This window comes from Myotis yumanensis, unplaced genomic scaffold (genome assembly GCF_028538775.1).
Source record: "Myotis yumanensis isolate MYYU_CA2020_CCGP unplaced genomic scaffold, mMyoYum1.0.hap1 SCAF_2, whole genome shotgun sequence".
Taxonomy (NCBI): domain Eukaryota; kingdom Metazoa; phylum Chordata; class Mammalia; order Chiroptera; family Vespertilionidae; genus Myotis; species Myotis yumanensis.
The window spans coordinates 139,778,931-139,798,676 of record NW_027223753.1 but is presented as its reverse complement, the minus strand read 5'-3'; the positions used below and the strand labels follow the sequence as shown (position 1 = coordinate 139,798,676).

Sequence of the window (19,746 nt, the reverse complement as noted above, 5' to 3'; positions counted from 1 at the left end):
GCATGCCAAGCACTGCAGTGGGCTGTAGGGAAGCAGCAGGGATGGTCCCCTTCTGTCCTATGAGGGGGTCCTCAGTAGTGCCATTTGTGTTCCACATCTTACCAAATTTTTATTGAAATAGCTTTTTAGGACTATATGTAAACCTTTACTACTCAAAATGTGGTCCCTGGACCAGCAACATTTGGCAGAATTGTTAGAAATGTGGGATCTCAGGCCCCGTGAGTCAGAATCTGCTGCTTAGAAAGATCACCAGTGATTTACATAGAAATTTCAGTTTGAGAAGCATCTGCTTAAAGTGCCTTCCGGGACTAAGGTGTGAATTCAATTAGGGACAAGGGCAGGGTTGGGTCAGGAAACAAAACTGACAAATAGTGGGATTTTTTGTAAATACCTCTTCCCTTTGTTGATGTTATTTATCCTTGTGCCTGGGCCAAGGTTAGAATGCTTGGCTCCTTCTTTCAGGATAGCTGTCCCTCAGGAAATTCTCAGACTTCTCACTGCCTCCTAGAGATCGACTTGGTGACCTGCCACTCTATGTCAGTTGCACCAGACAGGGCTTAGGCTAGATCTAAGAACCCACCAGACCATGAGAAATCACTTTGCTGCACACGTAAACTATACTTTTATGTATTAAGTTTTGAGTTCACAGCTACTATTTAGAAATCACCTCATTATGGGCAGTGAGATTGCCAAGATAAGTAAAACAATCTCTACACTCAAAGGACGCTAATAAAGTGGTAAGTGTTGAGGCAGGTCAGAACTTCTGGGAGACCATTTGAGGAAGGAGCCAAAAACTTCCCCAATGCAGCAGTCTTACTGCAGTGATGAGAAACCATTACTGTATCTAATCCCTACAGCCTGTGTGTGCCAGTTCTCCAGGTGGAACGCCCTTCTTCCATTTCTCTTTCCCTACATTCTTACCTACCTTTCAAGGCCAATTTCAACTGCCGATTTATTAAAGAAATCTGCAGGAATCCCCTCAGATATATACATATATATGCTTTGCCACTTCAGAACCTCCATCATATCCTGTCTTAAGGTCAGTTATGTGCATTGTAGCCTTGTGGGGTGGGTGTTTTTTTTCCCCTTATAGGCAAATAATGCATTTTAGTGAGTCTTCTTAGATTCCCCATAGGACCTAGCATGAAGTGCCCTAAATTGTTTTTAAAGAAAGGAATATATTAAAGCCAATACATCTACTTTGTTACCACTTCTCTATTCAAAAAGTAGATCAGACTTCTCAAAAACAAGGAGAAAACATGAAAGAGTTTGCTGTACACTGGTTGGTATATAAAGGAGAATTAATTCCTCCCACCCCCATACACACCTTTTTCTCTGGTGAGATTGGTTATTTGGTGCAGAAACAATGTCCTCATTCCCAGATGAGTAGCTGTTAATCACAGCTGGGTGGAATTTCATCTAGTTTTCAGCTGCATGAAAGTGGCTATCTGCCTACTAGTATTTAAGAAATCCATAGCTTGCTGGGTTGCACTGTTTATGCCTGGTTTTCTCTAAAGCTGAGATGGAAGATAAACCACGGCTCCCTGAAGAGTGTAGTGTTGCTATGAATAAAGTGCTATCTTATGAGCTGCACATCAGTGATGCTTATTTATCTATGGTTAGTATGGGTTCTTGAATCACTGGGAGGGAGGTTTCAGGTCTAATATATCCTGTGTTTTCTTAGTAATGGTGGTTATGGTGTGATGATAGATGAAATAGCAACAGAGTGCCAAGGATTTTGCTGCTTTGTGGCCTGATAATTTAGAACTGTGATTGCAAATTATGTGCTATGATAGGGAGAATCACGGTTCTTTCCAGTGGGTTGTCAAAGCTATAGGCATAAAACACTGGTGGCAGACTGAATAATTTTTCTCCCATATTCAACTTTAGAGTTAATGTAGATGTTAGGATAGGTGAAAAAGATTGACTTGAAAATGTCATTTGATTTATACTGGAATTTTCCTGTGTTTACAGTATTATTGGATATAAGTGCTAGCATGTGGGGTTCACAAATCTGATCACTAAAGAGGCCTTAATAGCCAAAGATTAGACCCCAGCAAGTTAAAATCTGGGTGGTTTTTCTTTGAGGTAGCCTGGGTTTGAAAGACAACTGGGGCCTTTCGGAAGTCAAAGGGCAAACCAAGGACTCCAGCCTGAACAAAGAAGGTCTCTTTGGGACAACTACAGAGACAGCTAAGTGAGTATGTGTCAGATTTCCAGCCTTCAAAATCAGCTTGTCTCACCTCCAGTTTCTCCCTATTCTCACCCCTGTCCCAGGCCTATAATTCCATTGACGAATCAGTACAGCCTTGTTTTGCCACATTCTTTGAAGACCAAGCTGATGTGAAGAGGGAAAATGGAAAGGAATTCCTAGAATATCTTGGAAAATATCGGAATAAAATCTGCCTCCCAGTGTTTAAGGTGACTGTGTAATTTGTCATGATGATTTTAATGGGGTCTCTGCTGGGTCTAGAGAATTAAAATATTCATTGATACCTAACTCGTTGGGTTACCCATATCATACATGGGATTATATAAACTGACTTTGATTGCAAGCATCTGTCTTCTTTGTAGCCTCTTCATATCATTTTGAGTAAATTGGCAGCCACTGAATGGTTGCTTAGCTTTTCTCATGAGCCACACCTACCGTGGTCTCTGGACCAGCAGCATCTGCATCACCTGGGAAATAATCAGAAATGCAAATTCGTGGATAAACTGAATCAGATGCTATAGGGGTGGGCTCCAAGGAGCTGTATTTTAACAAGCTCTCCAGGCGACTCCATGCTCTGGGCATATTGAGAAGCACAAATACAATGGCCTATTTTAGAAAATTTAGCATCCTCTATCACAGTGGTTCTTAACCTTGGCTGCACATTAGAATCACCTGGGAATCTTTTTAAAATCCTGATTTCTGGGCCTCATCCTCCGGAAATTCTGTTTCTTTGTTATGGGGTGGGACCACAACATTAGTAACAAAGAAACAGAATTTCCGGAGGATGAGGCCCAGAAATGAGGAGTTTAAAAAGATTCCCAGGTGATTCTAATGTGCAGCCAAGGTTGAGAACCACTGCTTTACCAGGTATTTATTCTGATTCAGATGCACACCTAGGTATTTGAAATGGCTACCTCTTTGATGTAATTAGATAAATCCTTTTTCACTGGGATAGACACTTAATACCCCACTAACGTTTAGATGAGTTCTATTAACATCTAGAAACATGCCTACTTCTCTGAGGGTTCTTTTAACTCCAGCTTTATAAAGAGAACCATTAAATGTCTGGTAGAGTTAAACTACCAATGTGGAATTCGAAAGCTAAGGGAATCGTGCATGTAGCTGTGCTAGTGGCACCCATGCTTTGCATGCACACTGAAATTACATGGGGAGCTTTTAAAATCCTGATGCCCAGGTTGCACTCCATGCCAATTACATCATCATGTCTGCAGCTGAAATCCAGACATCAGGATTTAAGATGCTAGGCTGGTTCCACTGTGCCACAAAGTTTAGAAAGTATTGGGTCATACAAACCTAGTCACAATCTGACCTAAGAATTTGGATGTGAGAAAGCTGTGCCTGAGGTGACCTCCCTGTTTCTCCCCATCAGAGGCCCGAGGTAGAGAATTGGGGAACCGGCGTAAGAGCTCTAGAGTGTGCCCTGGAATTGGAAGACCAGTTAACCACGCTCCTGCTAGACCTGAAGACCACAGCTTCTGCCAAGAAAGAACGTGGTGTAAGTTGTTAGTAACTGGTTCTGAAAGCAATGTCAACTTCACTTCTGAATTATGACTTGCTTCTGGGAAGTGGGTCCAAGAGAGTGGCTCATCCAACACGTGCTTTCTTTCCCCCAAGGAAGTATATGAACCAACTTCTGGGAGTGGATTGGAGGTGGGAGAAGTAGGTACCCTGGTAAGAAAGAATGCAACTCATCACAAGATGGGGAATACTTCCCAGGAAAAATGTGCTCTGGATAATTAACAAAATGACTTTTGCTGCTGGCTTTTAAATCTAGACAAGGAGTACTTAAATCATCGGTTCTCAACCTGTGGGTCGAGACCCCTTTGGCGGTCGAACGACCCTTTCACAGGGGTCACCTAAGACCATCCTGCATATCAGATATTTACATTACGATTCATAACAGTAGCAACACTACAGTTATGAAGTAGCAACGAAAATAATTTTATAGTTGTGTCACAACATGAGGAACTGTATTTAAAGGGCCAGAAGGTTGAGAACCACTGACTTAAATGTGAATGGGTACCAGAATCACTGGAGGGTTTACTCAGACAATCTGCTGGGCCCCACCCCCTAGAGCAGTGGTTCTCAACCTTGGCTGCACATTAGAATCACCTGGGAATCTTTTTAAAATCCTGAATTCTGGGCCTCATCCTCCGGAAATTCTGTTTCTTTGTTACTAATGTTGTGGCCTCACCCCATAACAAAGAAACAGAATTTCCGGAGGATGAGGCCCAGAAATCAGAATTTTAAAAAGATTCCCAGGTGATTCTAATGTGCAGCCAAAGTTGAGAACCACTGCCCTAGAGTTTCTGATTCAATGACTTTCATGCGGTGTTCCAGAATTTGCATTTCTAACAGGTTTTTAGATTATGCTGCTGCTTGCTGGCCAGGGGCCACACTTTGAGAACCACTGATGGTTCCTGCAAAAGTGAATGTTAATGATGACTTATCCTACAGACTTCTCTGAAGTCTTCCTGATTAATGGTGAACATTCCACCTTGTGGTGGTAACTTCTTTCTCACCAAAACCTTAGTATCATGGAATAGCAAATTGAGGAAAATTGCTTTGTACAAAAGCTACAACCCTAGTTGCATTTTGGACGGACTTAGGTCCTCTGAAGAGATACAAACACCTGAGCCTTATTCCACTTACATCTCAATCATTGGGACTAGGGTCTGGGCACCTACTTGAAATCTCCATGTTATTAAATAAAAGCACACACAGGGCGGGAAACCACCGCAGTAGTAGCTTGTTTACACTTGATCTTAGCCAAAAGGCCGAGAAGCAATAGTAGTAGCTTGTTTAAATTAATCTATACTTTTGATGAGATGCCCTAACACTCATACTCATTGAAAGTGGATATTTTACTCTCTGGAGGTTTTGAATGTCTTAGATCAGTGCTCTTTGACCTTCTATGTGCACACCAACTGCTTAGTCCTTTCTTAAAATGCAGGTTCTGATTTAGTAGGACTGGAGTGGGACTTGAGATTCTGTGTTTCTGAAAAAGCTCTCAGGACTGCAGGTCTATGAGCTACCATTTAGGTAGGAAGATTTTTTGTTGATGTTAATTCTCACCTGAGGATAATTTTCCATAGATTTTTAGGGAGAGTGGAAGAGAGAGGGAAAGACAGAGAGAAACATTGATGTGAGAGAAACACATTGGTTGGTTGCCTCTGACCAGGGCCAGGGCCAGGGCCCTAGGAGCTTGCAACCAAGGTAGGTGCCCTGGACTGGAAACAAACCCAGGATCCTTTGATCCACAGGCCAATGCTCTATTCACGGAGCCAAACTGGCTAGGGCTGGGTAGGAAGATTTTTGGTTGCCTCCTGTTGCAGACAAGGTTCTTAAGGGTGTTTTACTGTTTATTTCTGTAGGTCTTAGAATTCATGGGAAAGTACCTGAAAGAACAGAAGAGGAGCACAAAAAACCTGCAAACCATGCTAAAACATTGTAAGGATCAGGCCCAGAAGGAAGAAAAAGCCTGCTGAAGTGTTGAGTAAATAGACCTAACATCTGAAGGCAACTAAGCAAGTTTTCGCTCTGTAGTAGGTCCCAAAATCAGCTACATAAGAATCTAGATCTTTATTTGGCAGAAGACTGCTTTCCTTTATTAGTGTGTGTATAAATAAAACTGCTTTTGCATTATAATTGTGTGTAAATAGATTCCTACTGAAGCACAAAAAGGTTAATTCCATCACTGTAAGTTTGGTGAAAGCTTCCAGAGGTCCGTGGGTGCATTACACTTAAAAAAAAAGCCTCTGCCTTTTCCCATGATTCCAACAACACTAAGATGCCGGATCAAGTTTTGTGAATTTCAATCAGTCCAAGTAGATATAATAGAAATTAAGTAGTAAAACCTACTAATGTTTTTCTAACTAATGTTTTCCTCCCCTTCAACTTGTATACTACATATTTAAAGTATACAAAATAGTAGAATTTTCTTCTAATCAATGTAAAGCTAAACTTGAAAAAAAAAGTTCTTGTTCTAGAAATGGTGACTCACCTGAAATATTTACAGAAGACAGGCAGCTGCAGCCCCGGGGCCCCTTCATAACCTGTGGTATAGGGACCAGGAAGTTACACAGGCAATTCAGACTGCAAACAACCGTGGATGTGCCAACGCCATCCACTGCGGGCAAGCTAGCAGCTATTGGGGTGATTACTTTCAGGGGCAAGCAATGAGCATGAGACGTGGAGGACTAGTACCACCTGGGAGGGAAAGGTACTCCATAGGATTGTGTCCTGGCTCCAAACTTACTAGCTCCATGGCCTTGAGCAAGTTTTTGCCTCAATCATTGACTCAATGTAGTCATCTTTAAAGTAGGGTTAATAGCACCTAGTTCATAAAGTTAATGAGAGAATTAAGTAAATTAATATGTAAAATATCCAGAAATGTACTTTAGGAAAGCCAATATATAATGGAATTATTATGCTAAGTGAAATAAGCCAGCCAGAGAAAGGCAAATACCATGTAATTTCATTGTTATGTGGAATATCACTGATAAGAATTTGAGACGGGACAGGCAGTTTTATGGAAAAGTGGGTCCATGGGAGAGGAATGCATATATGAAGGGAAGGAGGCAGCTCCAAGACCAGAATGCTTATTTTGACTTTCACAGAGGATGGAGAAATGTTACAAAAGGAAGCCATATATACACAGAGGATAGAGGAATGTTGCAAGATAAGGGGGAGAGAAAGCGGGTGACACCAGGTGGGCTTTGACTTTTGAAACTGATACTATGCAAGAGAATGACCAATTAGGAAAACACAGGGGAAATAAATTAAGGAAAGGTTCAATGAAAAAGGGGTCATGTTCAGACAAAGAGCTGCCAGCATATATAAACCAAAGATAAAAAGACTTGGGGCGTGCAGGAGGCAGCCAATCAATGATTCTTGCCAAAACCGGTTTGGCTCAGTGGATAGAGCGTCGACCTGCGGACTGAAAGGTCCCAGGTTCGATTCCGGTCAAGGGCACATCCCCAGTAGGAGATGTGCAGGAGGCAGCTGATCGATGTTTCTAACTCTCTATCTCTCTCCCCTTCCTCTCTGTAAAAAATCAATAAAATATATTTAAAAAAAAAAAAAAAGACTCGGAACAGGATTTAGGTTTTTTCCCATTTTAGAGAAAGAGCAGGCTTTTCCCATTTGGGGCCCCTTAGGGGACCCCTGCCCAGGGGGCGTTTGTATATGCTTTCAATAAGCTTCCCTGTTTTTATTTAAAATCTTTTAGTCCATGGATTTATTCTTCAAACTTCATTAGATAAGAGCCCACAGAGGGAGATTCTGCTCACCCCAACTCCACGTATCCTATATAATAAAATCCTAATATGCTAAGTGTCCAGTCATCTGGTCGGCCATTCAACCAATCAAAGCATAATATGCTAATGATATGCTAAGGCCCCTCAACCGCTTGCTATGTTGTGCACTGACCACCAGGGGCCAGATGCTCTGACAGGTAGGTTAGTTTGCTCTGGGGTCCAGCTGATCGGTACTGAGCGAGACAGGCCAGACATGCCCTGGAGCCCCCCTGCGGTCCTTCCCAGGCTGGTCAACCTCCCCAGTCCCTCCCAGGCCCTGATTGTACACCAGTGAGGTCCCTTGGCCTGGCCTGCATGCTCTTGCAATCTAGGACACCTCGGGGGATGTCAGAGAGCTGGTTTTGGCCCGATCCCACAGGCCAGGCCTAAGGACCTTACTGGTGCATGAATTTGTGCACTGGGCCTCTAGTCATAATAATAATAATAAAAAGATTTAACAAAGTAGAAACAGAAGCATGGCTACATAGAACAGACTAACAGCTGTCAGAGGAGAAGGGATTGGATGAGAAAGGTGTATGAATTAAGCAAAAATATGACACAGGCACAGACAGCAGTTGAAGATAGAGGAAAAAGGGAGATGGGTGAAGTGGAAGTGGGCAAAGAAGGGGCAAATGGGGACTGAAAGAGACTTGACTATAGGTGGTGAGTTCCTGATGCAGTATGCAGATGTTTTGTTGAGTTGTATACTTGAAACCTTCATGTTTTATTAACCAATGTCACTGCAATAAGTTCAATTTAAAAAGACAACAGATAACTTAAATTGAGACATAATCTTAAAACTTTTAATCCCTAAAAGTACCTCTTGAAATGAGAAGGGGAAATAGAAAGATCCAATTAGATATACTGTGGGAAAAATTCAAGTTAACAAACGGGTTGAATATTGAAATAGTCACAGATAATTTAACAACTGATATTAAAATAAGCTAAGAAATTCTCAGCCAGAGAAATAGCAAGTAGTATTTTAAATATTAAGACATGGAGTTCCAATGAAAGATCTAATTTATAGCTCCAGGGGAGAAGAGAAATTGAGAAAAATATCCATTGTAGCAACATTTTAGAGTATCAAAGATGTAAAAGCTCAATGTAAAAAAAAAAAGAAAAAGAAAGAGAACTATCACATTACTAACAGCGTTGTGTCAATATTAGATGCAAGGAGAAAATGGGAAAACCATCTTCAGAATGCTGAGGTGTGTTAGGTCTGATCAAATAATTGAATTGATACCCCTTCCCTGAGAACCGACCTTTACAACTGATATTCCTTTTGCTTAGACCCTATTCCACTGAAGACCATTATTTCTCCCCTCTGGATTTTCCCAGGATCTGCACCCACCCAGAGAGTTTCCTGCAAAAAAGCCCCACGTAGAACCCAATCTCTGACTCCTCATCCCTGGGTTCTGGTGCCATTTGAAGTTCAGCACATCTGGCCTCCCGAAGACCTAATACATTTATAATTCTTTAACACTCTTGGCCTCATGTGTTCCTCCTTTGGCAACCCTAACATTTGGTGTCAAAACCTGGGAGGGTTCCATGGGAAAGGGGAGCCATTGCCCCCACTTGGGTCACCCCAAGTTTGCTACTCAGAGAGCAGTAGGCAGCAGCAGTTCAACCTGGGCTACTGGTACTTCTGAATCATACTCGGGTGACATGATTGCCTGCCTCAATTAGGCCTCCCTCCCCATCCAGCCAAGGAGGATGCCAGATCAGGAACCTCTCCTTCTGCTTTGCTGACCCTCCATCCCACACCAGCCAATCTTCTCTAGGTGAGTGACATTCCACAGTTTCCTTCATCTCCAGTCTTTGGCCCACTTACTCTCCATGACTTCTCGAAAGTCCTCTGGTCTCAATAGTTCTAGCATTAGGCCAGAAGACTCCTCAGCTATTTGGCCTCTGTTCTTTCTGGAATGGGGACACCCAATCCAGAGGGTCACCCCTCATTTCTCATGGCGATTTTTTAGCAGTGGGGATGCCTGTCCTAAACAGTCATCTTTGACTTGTGGTGTGTCACTCACCCTTCCCCTCATGGGTCATGCTTACTCTCCTCATCATGGGGAACACTTCCTCTGTGTCCCCTTGAACAATGCCTCTTGGCTGTCTCCTTCAAAATCTCTACTGCCTTTGACTCATAGGAGAGATCAGGCCCAAGCACCTCATTTTCTTTTGTAACACTATTTGACCACAATATAAACTAGATGATTCTCAATGGCCTGAAAAGAGCACTTTTGATTTTAACATATTGTGCGATTTAAATAATTGCTGTCAGCAATGGAAAATGGTCAGAGATTCCCGTTTTCACCCTCTGTTCTCAATCCTCTCCCTGTCAGTCCTGCTTTACTTATCAGATTCTTCTCCTTCACACAAAACATCATACCCCTAACACTTCTGATTCTGAATCTACTTTTGACCTACTAGACCACCGACCTCCACCCACTTACATACCCCTTCCCTCACCTGCAGTAGATTCCCAAACCCAGATCCTCCTAACCAGCAAACCACCTTCTACCTTGGCCCCTGAGAGCCCAAATCCTGATAACGAAATTTCCAATACAGACTTTCCCCACCTAACACTATCTCTCAGACCACCCAAAGACCACCTTCCTCAACAGCCACTTCTATTCCCATTTTACCCCTGAGGGCAGTCGTAGGAACTTAGGACATAGTCTGAGTCCATGTCCCATTCTCTGTGTCTGACCTTTCCGAGATTGCAAAAAGACTGAGGTCTTCTTTACCAACCCGACCACTTTTACCAAGAAATTTGAGTACCTGACCCAGACCTATGACCTGACCTGGCATGACAGCTATGTCATCCTGTCCTCCACACTAACCCCAGGGGAGACTGAGCACAGCTGGGTAACAGCTCAGGACCATGCCAATGACCCCACAGACAGGATGTGAAGACAACCTGGTTGGCACTGACACTGTCCCCTCAACTGACCCGAGACGGGACTCTCAGTTTAATTCTCCAGAGCACTGGTCCCATAGCCATACACTCAACTGTCTCATTGCCAGACTCAAAAGGCTGTCCATAAGGCAGTCAACTATGATAAACTAATGAAATCACTCAGGGCCCTGAGGAAATCCAGCTCTCTTCCTCTCCCACCTCACTGAGGCCGTACAGACTTTACCACCTTAGATCCAACCTTCCCAGAGGGGCCCTTCTTCTAAACAACCATTTTATATCCCAATCAGCCCCCGACTTACACCACAAACTTCAAAAAATAGACATAGGTCCACAAACCCCTCAGAAAAGACCTCATTAACCTGGCCTTTAAGGTTTGTAATAATAGAGATGAGGGCACCCAACTCCAAACTAAAAGCAAGATCAGGCCAAGGTTAAGGCCCAGTCAGAGGACTTCCAGGTCCTAGCCACAGCTCTAAAAACCCCAAATGAAGTGCCAGTCCTCCAACCAAGGGTAAGTCATGGGCTAAGCCTCCTGCAGGCCCAAGCTTCAAATGCAACAAGGAAGGACACTAGGCCAAACCCTGCCCAAACCTGAGACTCCTGCCTTGGCCCTGCCCAAGGTGCAGAAGGGAAAGCCACTGGAAATCAGACTGTAGTCTGGTCCCTTCAGGTCAGACCTCAGCCAGTCCAAACTATCTCGGTTAACTTTAGAGTGGTCTTGAAACCAGGTTGTTTTTCTTCTAAAAATTGTCATTCCAGAAAAATTTTATTTGTTCATTTAGTTTTATCTTTTGACTCCCTTTACTCATCTCCCACCCATCCCTCCACTTCTCTCCTCTAGCATCTTCCAATCTGTTCTCTTTATCTATGAGTTTGCTTTTGTTGTTGTTTTGTTTTTTGATTCCACATATAAGAACGAGCATACAATATTTGTATTTCATTGTTGGACTTATTTCACTTAGCCTAATGCCTTCAGGTCCGTCTATGTTGTCCCAAATGGCAAGATTTTATTTGTTTGTATGGCTGAATAATATTCCATTGTGTGTGTGTGTGTGTGTGTGTATTTGCATTATACATTCATCCACTAATGGCTATTAAAAATGTAAACACACATGAAAGTTTATGCATCCTGATAATTTCTTTTACAATTCTAGTCTCATCATGTATTTGTCTTTCATATTTTTGTGACCATTTACTTATTCATTCACAGCGAATGGATATCTATTGATGACCTGCTATTTCCTCTTCTATGCTAAAAGATGGTAACTCCACAGCACAACACAAGTGCCTTCAAGGAGCTCTTGAACTAGGAGAGAAGGCACAGATAAGCAAGCAGTTATAAAGGTATAGAATGAATTCCTATTACCAAGGAGCACAAAGGTGGGGGTACCAAACCCAGACTGAAAAACCAGAAAACATGACTCAGAGGAAAGGAAAGCTGCACTGAGAATGGAAGGTAGAGGCTGCGGCACAGGGGTTTCTACAGATGCCATCTCTCTTTTTGTCACCAGAATTACTTGTGACTTAAGCTTTTAAAGCCTACCAGTTTGCTATTTTGATCAATTACTTCATTATTCACTCTTTCATCTGTAAACATTTAAGAATGCACTCAGTGCCCCAGGTTCTGTTAAATGCTATCTTTTCTTTTAAAGACTCACGACATGGAATTCCTGGCTTTCTTCCTCTCCATGATTTTTGGAAACTTAAAAAAATCTGCTTTTATGACATGCAAAATATTCATCTAGCTCTGTTGGTTTCTTCCTTGACAACCAACAAATTTCAACATTAGGTTTCTTTTTCCTTCAATTTGTTTAGTCAGTATCATTTATTTGGTGCTTTCCATGGGCAAGACACTCTACTAAATGCTCAGAGACATAAAAAGATAACTAAGACTTAGGCCCATTCCTCATGAAGCTTATAAACTAATGGGTAATATATGTGCATAAAGGACACAAGAAAGGGAATAAAAATACTCACCTAAAGATATTTTATTTTAAAGATAAAAATTTCTTGTTTAGAATTAAGTCCTGAAGAGAGCCCCTTCTCTCTTCCTTAATCATTAGAGAGATGACAAGGTCAAGTAACACTGTAAGGCAGTGGTTCTCAACCTTCTGGCCCTTTAAATACAGTTCCACATGTTGTGACCCAACCATAAAATTATTTTTGTTGCTACTTCGTAAATGTAATGTTGCTACTGTTATGAATTGTAATGTAAATATCTGATATGCAGGATGGTCTTAGGCGACCCCTGTGAAAGGGTCGTTCGACCGCCAAAGGGGTCGCGACCCACAGGTTGAGAACCGCTGCTGTAAGGACAGAAAGTTTAGATTAGATTTTTAAACATTTTTAAGGAACTATATAACTTTATTTAAAAGCCGTCTTTGTATTTCAAGCACATTCCACGGGAGGAGGTATATATATCAGTCTGAGCATTTTCCATAATTAAAAAGTCAATTCATCAGGTTATTAAAAGTTAATAGTGGCATTATAAATCAAGTTAAATTTAAAATATATATTGGAACTGCAATGCCATACATGGGCTCTCACTTACTATCTATCTATATAAAATCCTAATATGCAAATAGACTGAACAGCAGAACAACCGAACAATCAAACAACCAGTCACTATGATGTCTGCTAACCACCAGGGGGCGTGCACAAAACATGACAGGCATCAACAGCAAGCGGCAGAGCACGGAGCATGGCGGGAGGCAGAGTGCAGAACATAGTGGGCATTGGCCGCAGGGGGATGGTGGAGCAGGTGAGCAGGGACTCCAGACCAAGGCAGGGCACCAGTCGCTGTCATCAGGGCAAGCCTCTGGTGGTTACTGAAAATTCTTTGCTCCTGCACACCATGATCCCACCCAGCACTCGCACCTGCTGCCAGTGCCGGAGCCTCTGCTTGCATCCACTGCCAGCGCCTGGTGCTGGCCCCAATCGCTTGGCACCATCAGCAGGTGCAAGCAGCAGCTGCTGGCCCTGATCATCCCTCAGGGCTTTTCTACCTCCCCTTGCTCCTGAGGGGCGATCGGGGCTGGCAGCTGCCTCTTGCACCCGCCACCAGTGATGGCCCCGCTCACACCATCTGCCAGCACCAGAGCCGCTGTGCCAGCACTGGCCCCACTCACACCCGCAGCCGGTGCTGGAGCCACTGATCACACCTGCTGCTGGTGCCAGGCACCAGTCCCAATTGCTCGGCACCATCAGCGGGTGTGAGCAGCAGCTGCCAGTCCCAATCATCCCTGAAGGCTTCTCCACCTCCCCCTGCTCCTGAGGGGCAATCAGGGCAGTAGCTGCTGCTCACACCTGCTGATGGTGCCGGCCACACTGGCAGCCACTGCTGGAGCCAGTCCCAATCACTCCGCACCGTCAGCGGGTGCGAGCAAGGCTGGCGCTGTCAGCGAGTGGGAATTGTGGCAGCAGGAGTGGGGCTACCAGCAGACAGGGGACTGGTCCGGGGGCCATGGCAGGAGGGACTGGGCGGGGAAATGGAGGATGTGCCAAGAACCATCCCTGTGCCAACCACAGCCTCACGGCCCACAGTTCCTTACAAGGTGCACGAATTCATGCACAGGTCCCCTAGTATTATATATTTCTGCAATTTTGGAATAGTTTACAGTGATCAAGTATTACAGTGTAATAAGAATAAACAATAAGTTCATAAATATGAATGTATGTGGAAATTCCATTGTGCTAATTCTCTAGAAAGGTAGCTGTTAGGTTCCTTTGTCAAAATGAAAATATATTTTAAATACAAAAGGTAAAAAATTATGGAAAATAGAAAAAAAAACTTGTAAAACTACCATACTAACACAATTGTTACTGATGTTGCTGATGTGTTCTTTCTTCTCTTTTTTTTCTGTATATTGTGAGATTGTTATTAAATAATTAGATAGCAATATTTCTAAACAATATTTTAACCCTCAAGAACAAGAATATTTTCTTCAAATGTATCCAGTTCTGTGTTTTGGCCCAGATGGAATGGTAGAATCATAGAATGTTTACATGAAAAGATATTATATTTTCTTAAGACCTTCAGATGATTTATTCAGAAATATACAAATTATCATTATCTTCCAGTGAGTAAAATCTTTATCTCATAGGTTTACTATCTTTTTTTCCCTGTTAATCCTCACCTGAAGATATTTTTCCACTGATTTTTAGAAAGAGGGGGAGAAACAGAGGTAGAGAAAAACATCTACGTGAGAGAGATACACAAACCCATCCCTATTGGGTGGTTAGGAATCAAACCTGGGAACTTTCAGTCTATGGGCCAGTGCCCTATCCACTGTGCAAAACTGCTAAGGGCTAGATTTACTATACTGTAGTTGGGCTCACATTAACAGTAATAATCCAGATTTTACTTGTCTTCCTGTTCACATAGGACCCTAATCTCCTCAAAAGTTTCCCCAAATTCTATTGGGAGTTCAGGTGAGGTTTTACACATACTATGAGCAAAACCAGTTAACTATTAGTCAGCTACCATTATCTTCCCCATTCCCCTGCTGTAACCTTCATAGGCTAGATATTGCTGAGCGCCCTGGCACTGCTGCCTCCCCAGGTGCTGCCATGGAGGTCCTGGGAGTTCTGGCATGCCAAGCACTGCAGTGGGCTGTAGGGAAGCAGCAGGGATGGTCCCCTTCTCTCCTATGAGGCGGTCCTCAGTAGTGCCATTTGTGTTCCACATCTTACCAAATTTTTATTGAAATAGCTTTTTAGGACTATATGTAAACCTTTACTACTCAAAATGTGGTCCCTGGACCAGCAACATTTGGCAGAGTTGTTAGAAATGTGGCATCTCAGGCCCCATGAATCAGAATCTGCTGCTTAGAAAGATCACCAGTGATTTATATACAAATTTTAGTTTGAGAAGCATCTGCTTAAAGTGCCTTCCAGGACTAAGGCATGAATTCAATTAGGGACAAAGGCAGGGTTGGGTCAAGAAGCAAAACTGACAAATAGTAGGACTTTTTATAATGACCTCTTCCCTTTGATGATGTCATTTATCCTTGTGCCTGGGCCAAGGTTAGAATGCCTGGCTTGCCAAAACCGGTTTGGCTCAGTGGATAGCGCGTCGGCCTGCGGACTGAAGGGTCCCAGGTTCGATTCCGGTCAAGGGCATGTACCTGGGTTGTGGGCACATCCCCGGTGGGAGATGTGCAGGAGGCAGCTGATCGATGTTTCTCTCTCATCGATGTTTCTCTCTCATCGATGTTTCTAACTCTCTATCTCTCTCTCCCTTCCTCTCTGTAGAAAATCAATAAAATATATTAAAAAAAAAAAAAAAAAAAAAAAGAATGCCTGGCTCCTTCTCTCAGGATAGCTGTCCCTCAGGAAATTCTCAGACTCCTCACTGCCCTCTAGTGATAGCTTTGGTGACCTGCCACTTCTATGTCAGTTCCACCAGACAAGGCTTAGGCTAGATCTAAGAACCCACCAGACCATGAGAAATCACACGGCTGCACACGTAAACTATACTTTTATTTAACAATTTTGATTCCATACCTATTATTTACAAAATTATTCCTTAAAAGCTCTGGGGCTACCAAGTTAAGTAAAACAATCTCTATTCTCAAAGGAGGCTAATGAAAAAGATATATGTTGAGGCTGGTGAGACCTTCTGGGAGACCATTTGAGGAGGGACCACTGCAGTCTTCTTGCAGTGTGTAGAAACCATGATTATGTCTAATCCCTACAGCTTGTGTGTGCTCGTTTTCCAGGTGTCATGCCCTTCTTCCATTTTTGTTTCCCTACATTCTTACTTGCCTTCCAACACCAGTTTCAAATGCCAATATATCCATGAAGTCTTCCATAATCCCCTCAGCTGCACGTGCTTTGTGTTAGGTTGGTGCTGAAAGGAGCCAGGCCAAGGGACATTGTGAGTGTTTAAGAAATTTTATCACATTCTCTCACCGCAGGCTGAGACCACAGTGTCAGTGTCAGCCCCAAGGGGATGGTTGGGTTCTCTTATATAGGATAGAACCTGCAAAATAGGGTCAGTATGTGGGTGCATGAGTCAGTCAAGTGGAGGAGAGAGCACAGGTCAGTCAGGTGGAGAGGATTTCTTCTTATCTTGCTTCTGCAAGTGCTGGACTTCTGCCCCAGGCTATGGGAAAAGGCTTATAACATTATATATTTCAGAAAATATGTCCAAGCAGGAGAGACTAGGGGTAGTTTATCCTAATACTTTCACATTGCAGAACCTCTATGATATCCTGTCTTAAGATCAATTGTGTAGGTCCCAGCCTTATGGAGTGGGGGTTATGTCCCTTACAGGCAAAGAACACATTTTAGTCCATCTTCTTAGATTCCCCAGAGGACCTACATGATGTGCCATAACTTGTTTTTTAAAACAGGAATATATTAAAGCTAATGAATCTTCTCTGTTACTACTCTATTCATGAAGTAGATCAGACTTCTCAAATAATAGAGAAAACATGAGAGAAATCATAGAGAAAACATGGGGCCACAACATTAGTAACAAAGAAACAGGATTTCCGGAGGATGAGGCCCAGAAATCAGGATTTTAAACAGATTCCCAGGTGATTCTAATGTGCAGCCAAGGTTGAGAACCCCTGCTCTGTCAGATATTTAATCTCATTCAGATGCACATCCAGGTATTTGAAATGGATACCTCTTCAGTGTAAGGAAGCAAACTTTTTTTCGCTGGGATGGACACTTAAAAGAATCCATCTAAACCTTAGTTGGAGGTATTACATTTAGAAACATGCCTACTTATCTGAGGGGTTCTGTTAAACTCCAGCTTTATAAAGAGAACTGGTAAATGTCTGGTAGTTACAGAATTAAACCACCATCATGGAATTCCAAAACTAATGGAATAGTGCATATAGCTGTGCCAGTGGCACCCATGCTTTATAAGCACATTAAAATTACATGGGGAGCTCTTAAAATCCTGATGCTGAGGTTGCACTCCATACCAGTTAAGTCATTACATTATGTCTGCAGCTGAAATTCAGACATCAGGATTTAAGATGCTAGGCTGATTCCACTGTGCCACAAAGTTTAGAAATTCTTGGGTTATACAAACTTAGACATACTCTGACCCAGGAAGTTTGATGTAAGAAAGCTATGCCTGGAAGTGACTTCCCTGTTTCTCCCCAACAGAGGCATGAGATAGATAACTGGAAAACCGGCATGAAAGCTCTAGAGCAGTGGCTGCACATTAGAATCACCAGGGAATCTTTTTAAAATCCTGATTTCTGGGCCTCATCCTCCTGAAATTCTGTTTCTTTGTTATGGGGTGAGGCCACAACATTAGTAACAAAGAGACAGAATTTCTGGAGGATGAGGCCCAGAAATCAGGATTTTAAAAAGATTCCCTGGTGATTCTAATGTGCAGCTAAAGTTGAGAACCACTGCCCTAGAGTTTCTGATTCAATCAATTTCATGTGGTGTTCCAGAATTTTCATTTCTAAGAAGTTTTTGATTATGCTGCTGCTTGATTACCAGGGGCCATACTTTGAGAACCACTGTCCTAAATGGTCCCTGCAAAAGTGAATGTTAATGATGAATTATTATCCTTCAGACTTCTCTAAAGTCTTCCTGGTTAATGGTGAACATTCCACCTTGTGATGGTAACTTCTTTCTCACCAAACCCTTAGTATCTCAGGAAATCAAAGTGAGGAAAATTTCCTTATACAAAAGTTATCAACCTTAGATGCATATTGGACCGACTTAGGAGCTCTGAAAGGATACAAACACCTGAGCCTTATTCCACATCTCAGTCTTTAGGAATCGGGTCTGGGCACCTACTTGAAATCTCCATGTGATAAAAACAAACAAACAAACAAACAAACAAAAAACAGGGTGGGAAACCACTGCAGTAGTAGCTTGTTTAAATTAATCTGTGCTTTTGATGAGATGCCCTAACACTCAATACTCATTGAAAGTGGATATTTGTACTCACCTGGAGGTCTTCAATGTCTTAAATCAGTGCTCTTTGAGTTTCTATGTGCATATGAACTCCCTCTCCTTTCTTAAAATGCAGGTTCTGATTTAGTGGGAATGGAGTGGGACTTCAGATTCTATATTTCTGACAAGCTCCCAGGGCTGCAGGTCCATGAGCTACGATTTGGGTAGCAAGATTTTTGATTGTCTCCTGTTGCTGACAAGGTTCTAAAGCAGCAGTTCTCAACCTTCTGACCCTCTAAATACAGTTCCTCATGTTGTGACCCAACCATAAAATTATTTTTGTTGCTACTTCTTAACTGTAATGTTGCTACTGTTATGAATCGTAATATAAATATCTGATATGCAGGATGGTCTTAGGCTACCCATGTGAAAAGGTCGTTCGACCGCCAATGGGAAAGTACCTGGATAAACAGAAAAGGAACACAAATTACCTGCATCACCAGATTGTATATCATGAGAAATTAGGAAATCAGGCCCAGGAGAGAAAGACCCATTGAAAAAGCTTACTGCAGTGTCAGGTAACAAATAGACCCAATATCTGAAGGCAACAAAGCAAGTCTTCCCATTGTAGTAGGCCCCCAAATCAGCTGCTTAGAATCATGATCTTCTCCATTTGGCAGAAGACTGTTTCCTTCGTTGGTGTGTGAACAAATATATCTGTATTTGCATTATAATTATGTATAAAGAGATTGATACTGAAGCACAAAATAGGTTTAATTCCATCAATGTAAGTTTGGCGAAAGCTTCCTGAGCATTAAAGTTAAAAAAAAAAAGCGCCTTTCTTCTTCTGCCATGATCCCAGCAACACTCAGATGCAGGGTCAAGATTTGGGAATTTCAAACAGTCCAAGTAGATATAGTAGAAATTAAGTAGTAAACCTTAGGCCTCACTAATGTTTTCCTTTCCTTCAACTTGTATACTACATATTTAAAGTTTACATAATAATGGGATTTTCTTCTAATCAATGTGAAGCTAACCTTGAAAACAAGAGATTTTGGTCTAGAAATGGTGACTCACCTGAAAGATTTACAGAGGATAGGCAGTTGCAAACCAGGTGCCATTTCATAACCTGAGGTATGCATAGGGACCAGGAAGTTACACAGGCAAGTAAGACTACAAACAACTGTGTGGATGTGCCAATGCCATCCACTGTGGGCAAGCTAGCAACTATTGGGGTAATTACTTTCAGGAGCAAGCAATGAGCATGCAAGTTGGTTGGCTAGTTCGCTGGGAAGAAAGGGGGCTCTATAGGATTGTGTCCTGGCTCCAAACTTACTAGCACCATTGCCCTGAGCAAGTTTCTCCCTCACTCATTGACTCAGTTTAGTCATCTTTAAATTATGTTAATAGTAGTTGCATAAAGT

General features: G+C 42.4%; 1 protein-coding gene across 1 annotated transcript; it reads left to right on the top strand.

Annotated features, from left to right (window-relative positions):
* The first annotated feature begins 157 nt into the window (after positions 1–157).
* Positions 158–18,879, top strand: LOC139002603 (ferritin, spleen middle subunit-like). Its single transcript, XM_070403763.1, has 5 exons — positions 158–218; positions 1,518–1,618; positions 2,278–2,421; positions 3,603–3,728; positions 18,757–18,879. The coding sequence occupies exons 1-5, from the start codon at positions 158–160 to the stop codon at positions 18,877–18,879; spliced, it is 555 nt and encodes a 184-aa protein (XP_070259864.1).
* The last annotated feature ends 867 nt before the right edge of the window (positions 18,880–19,746 follow it).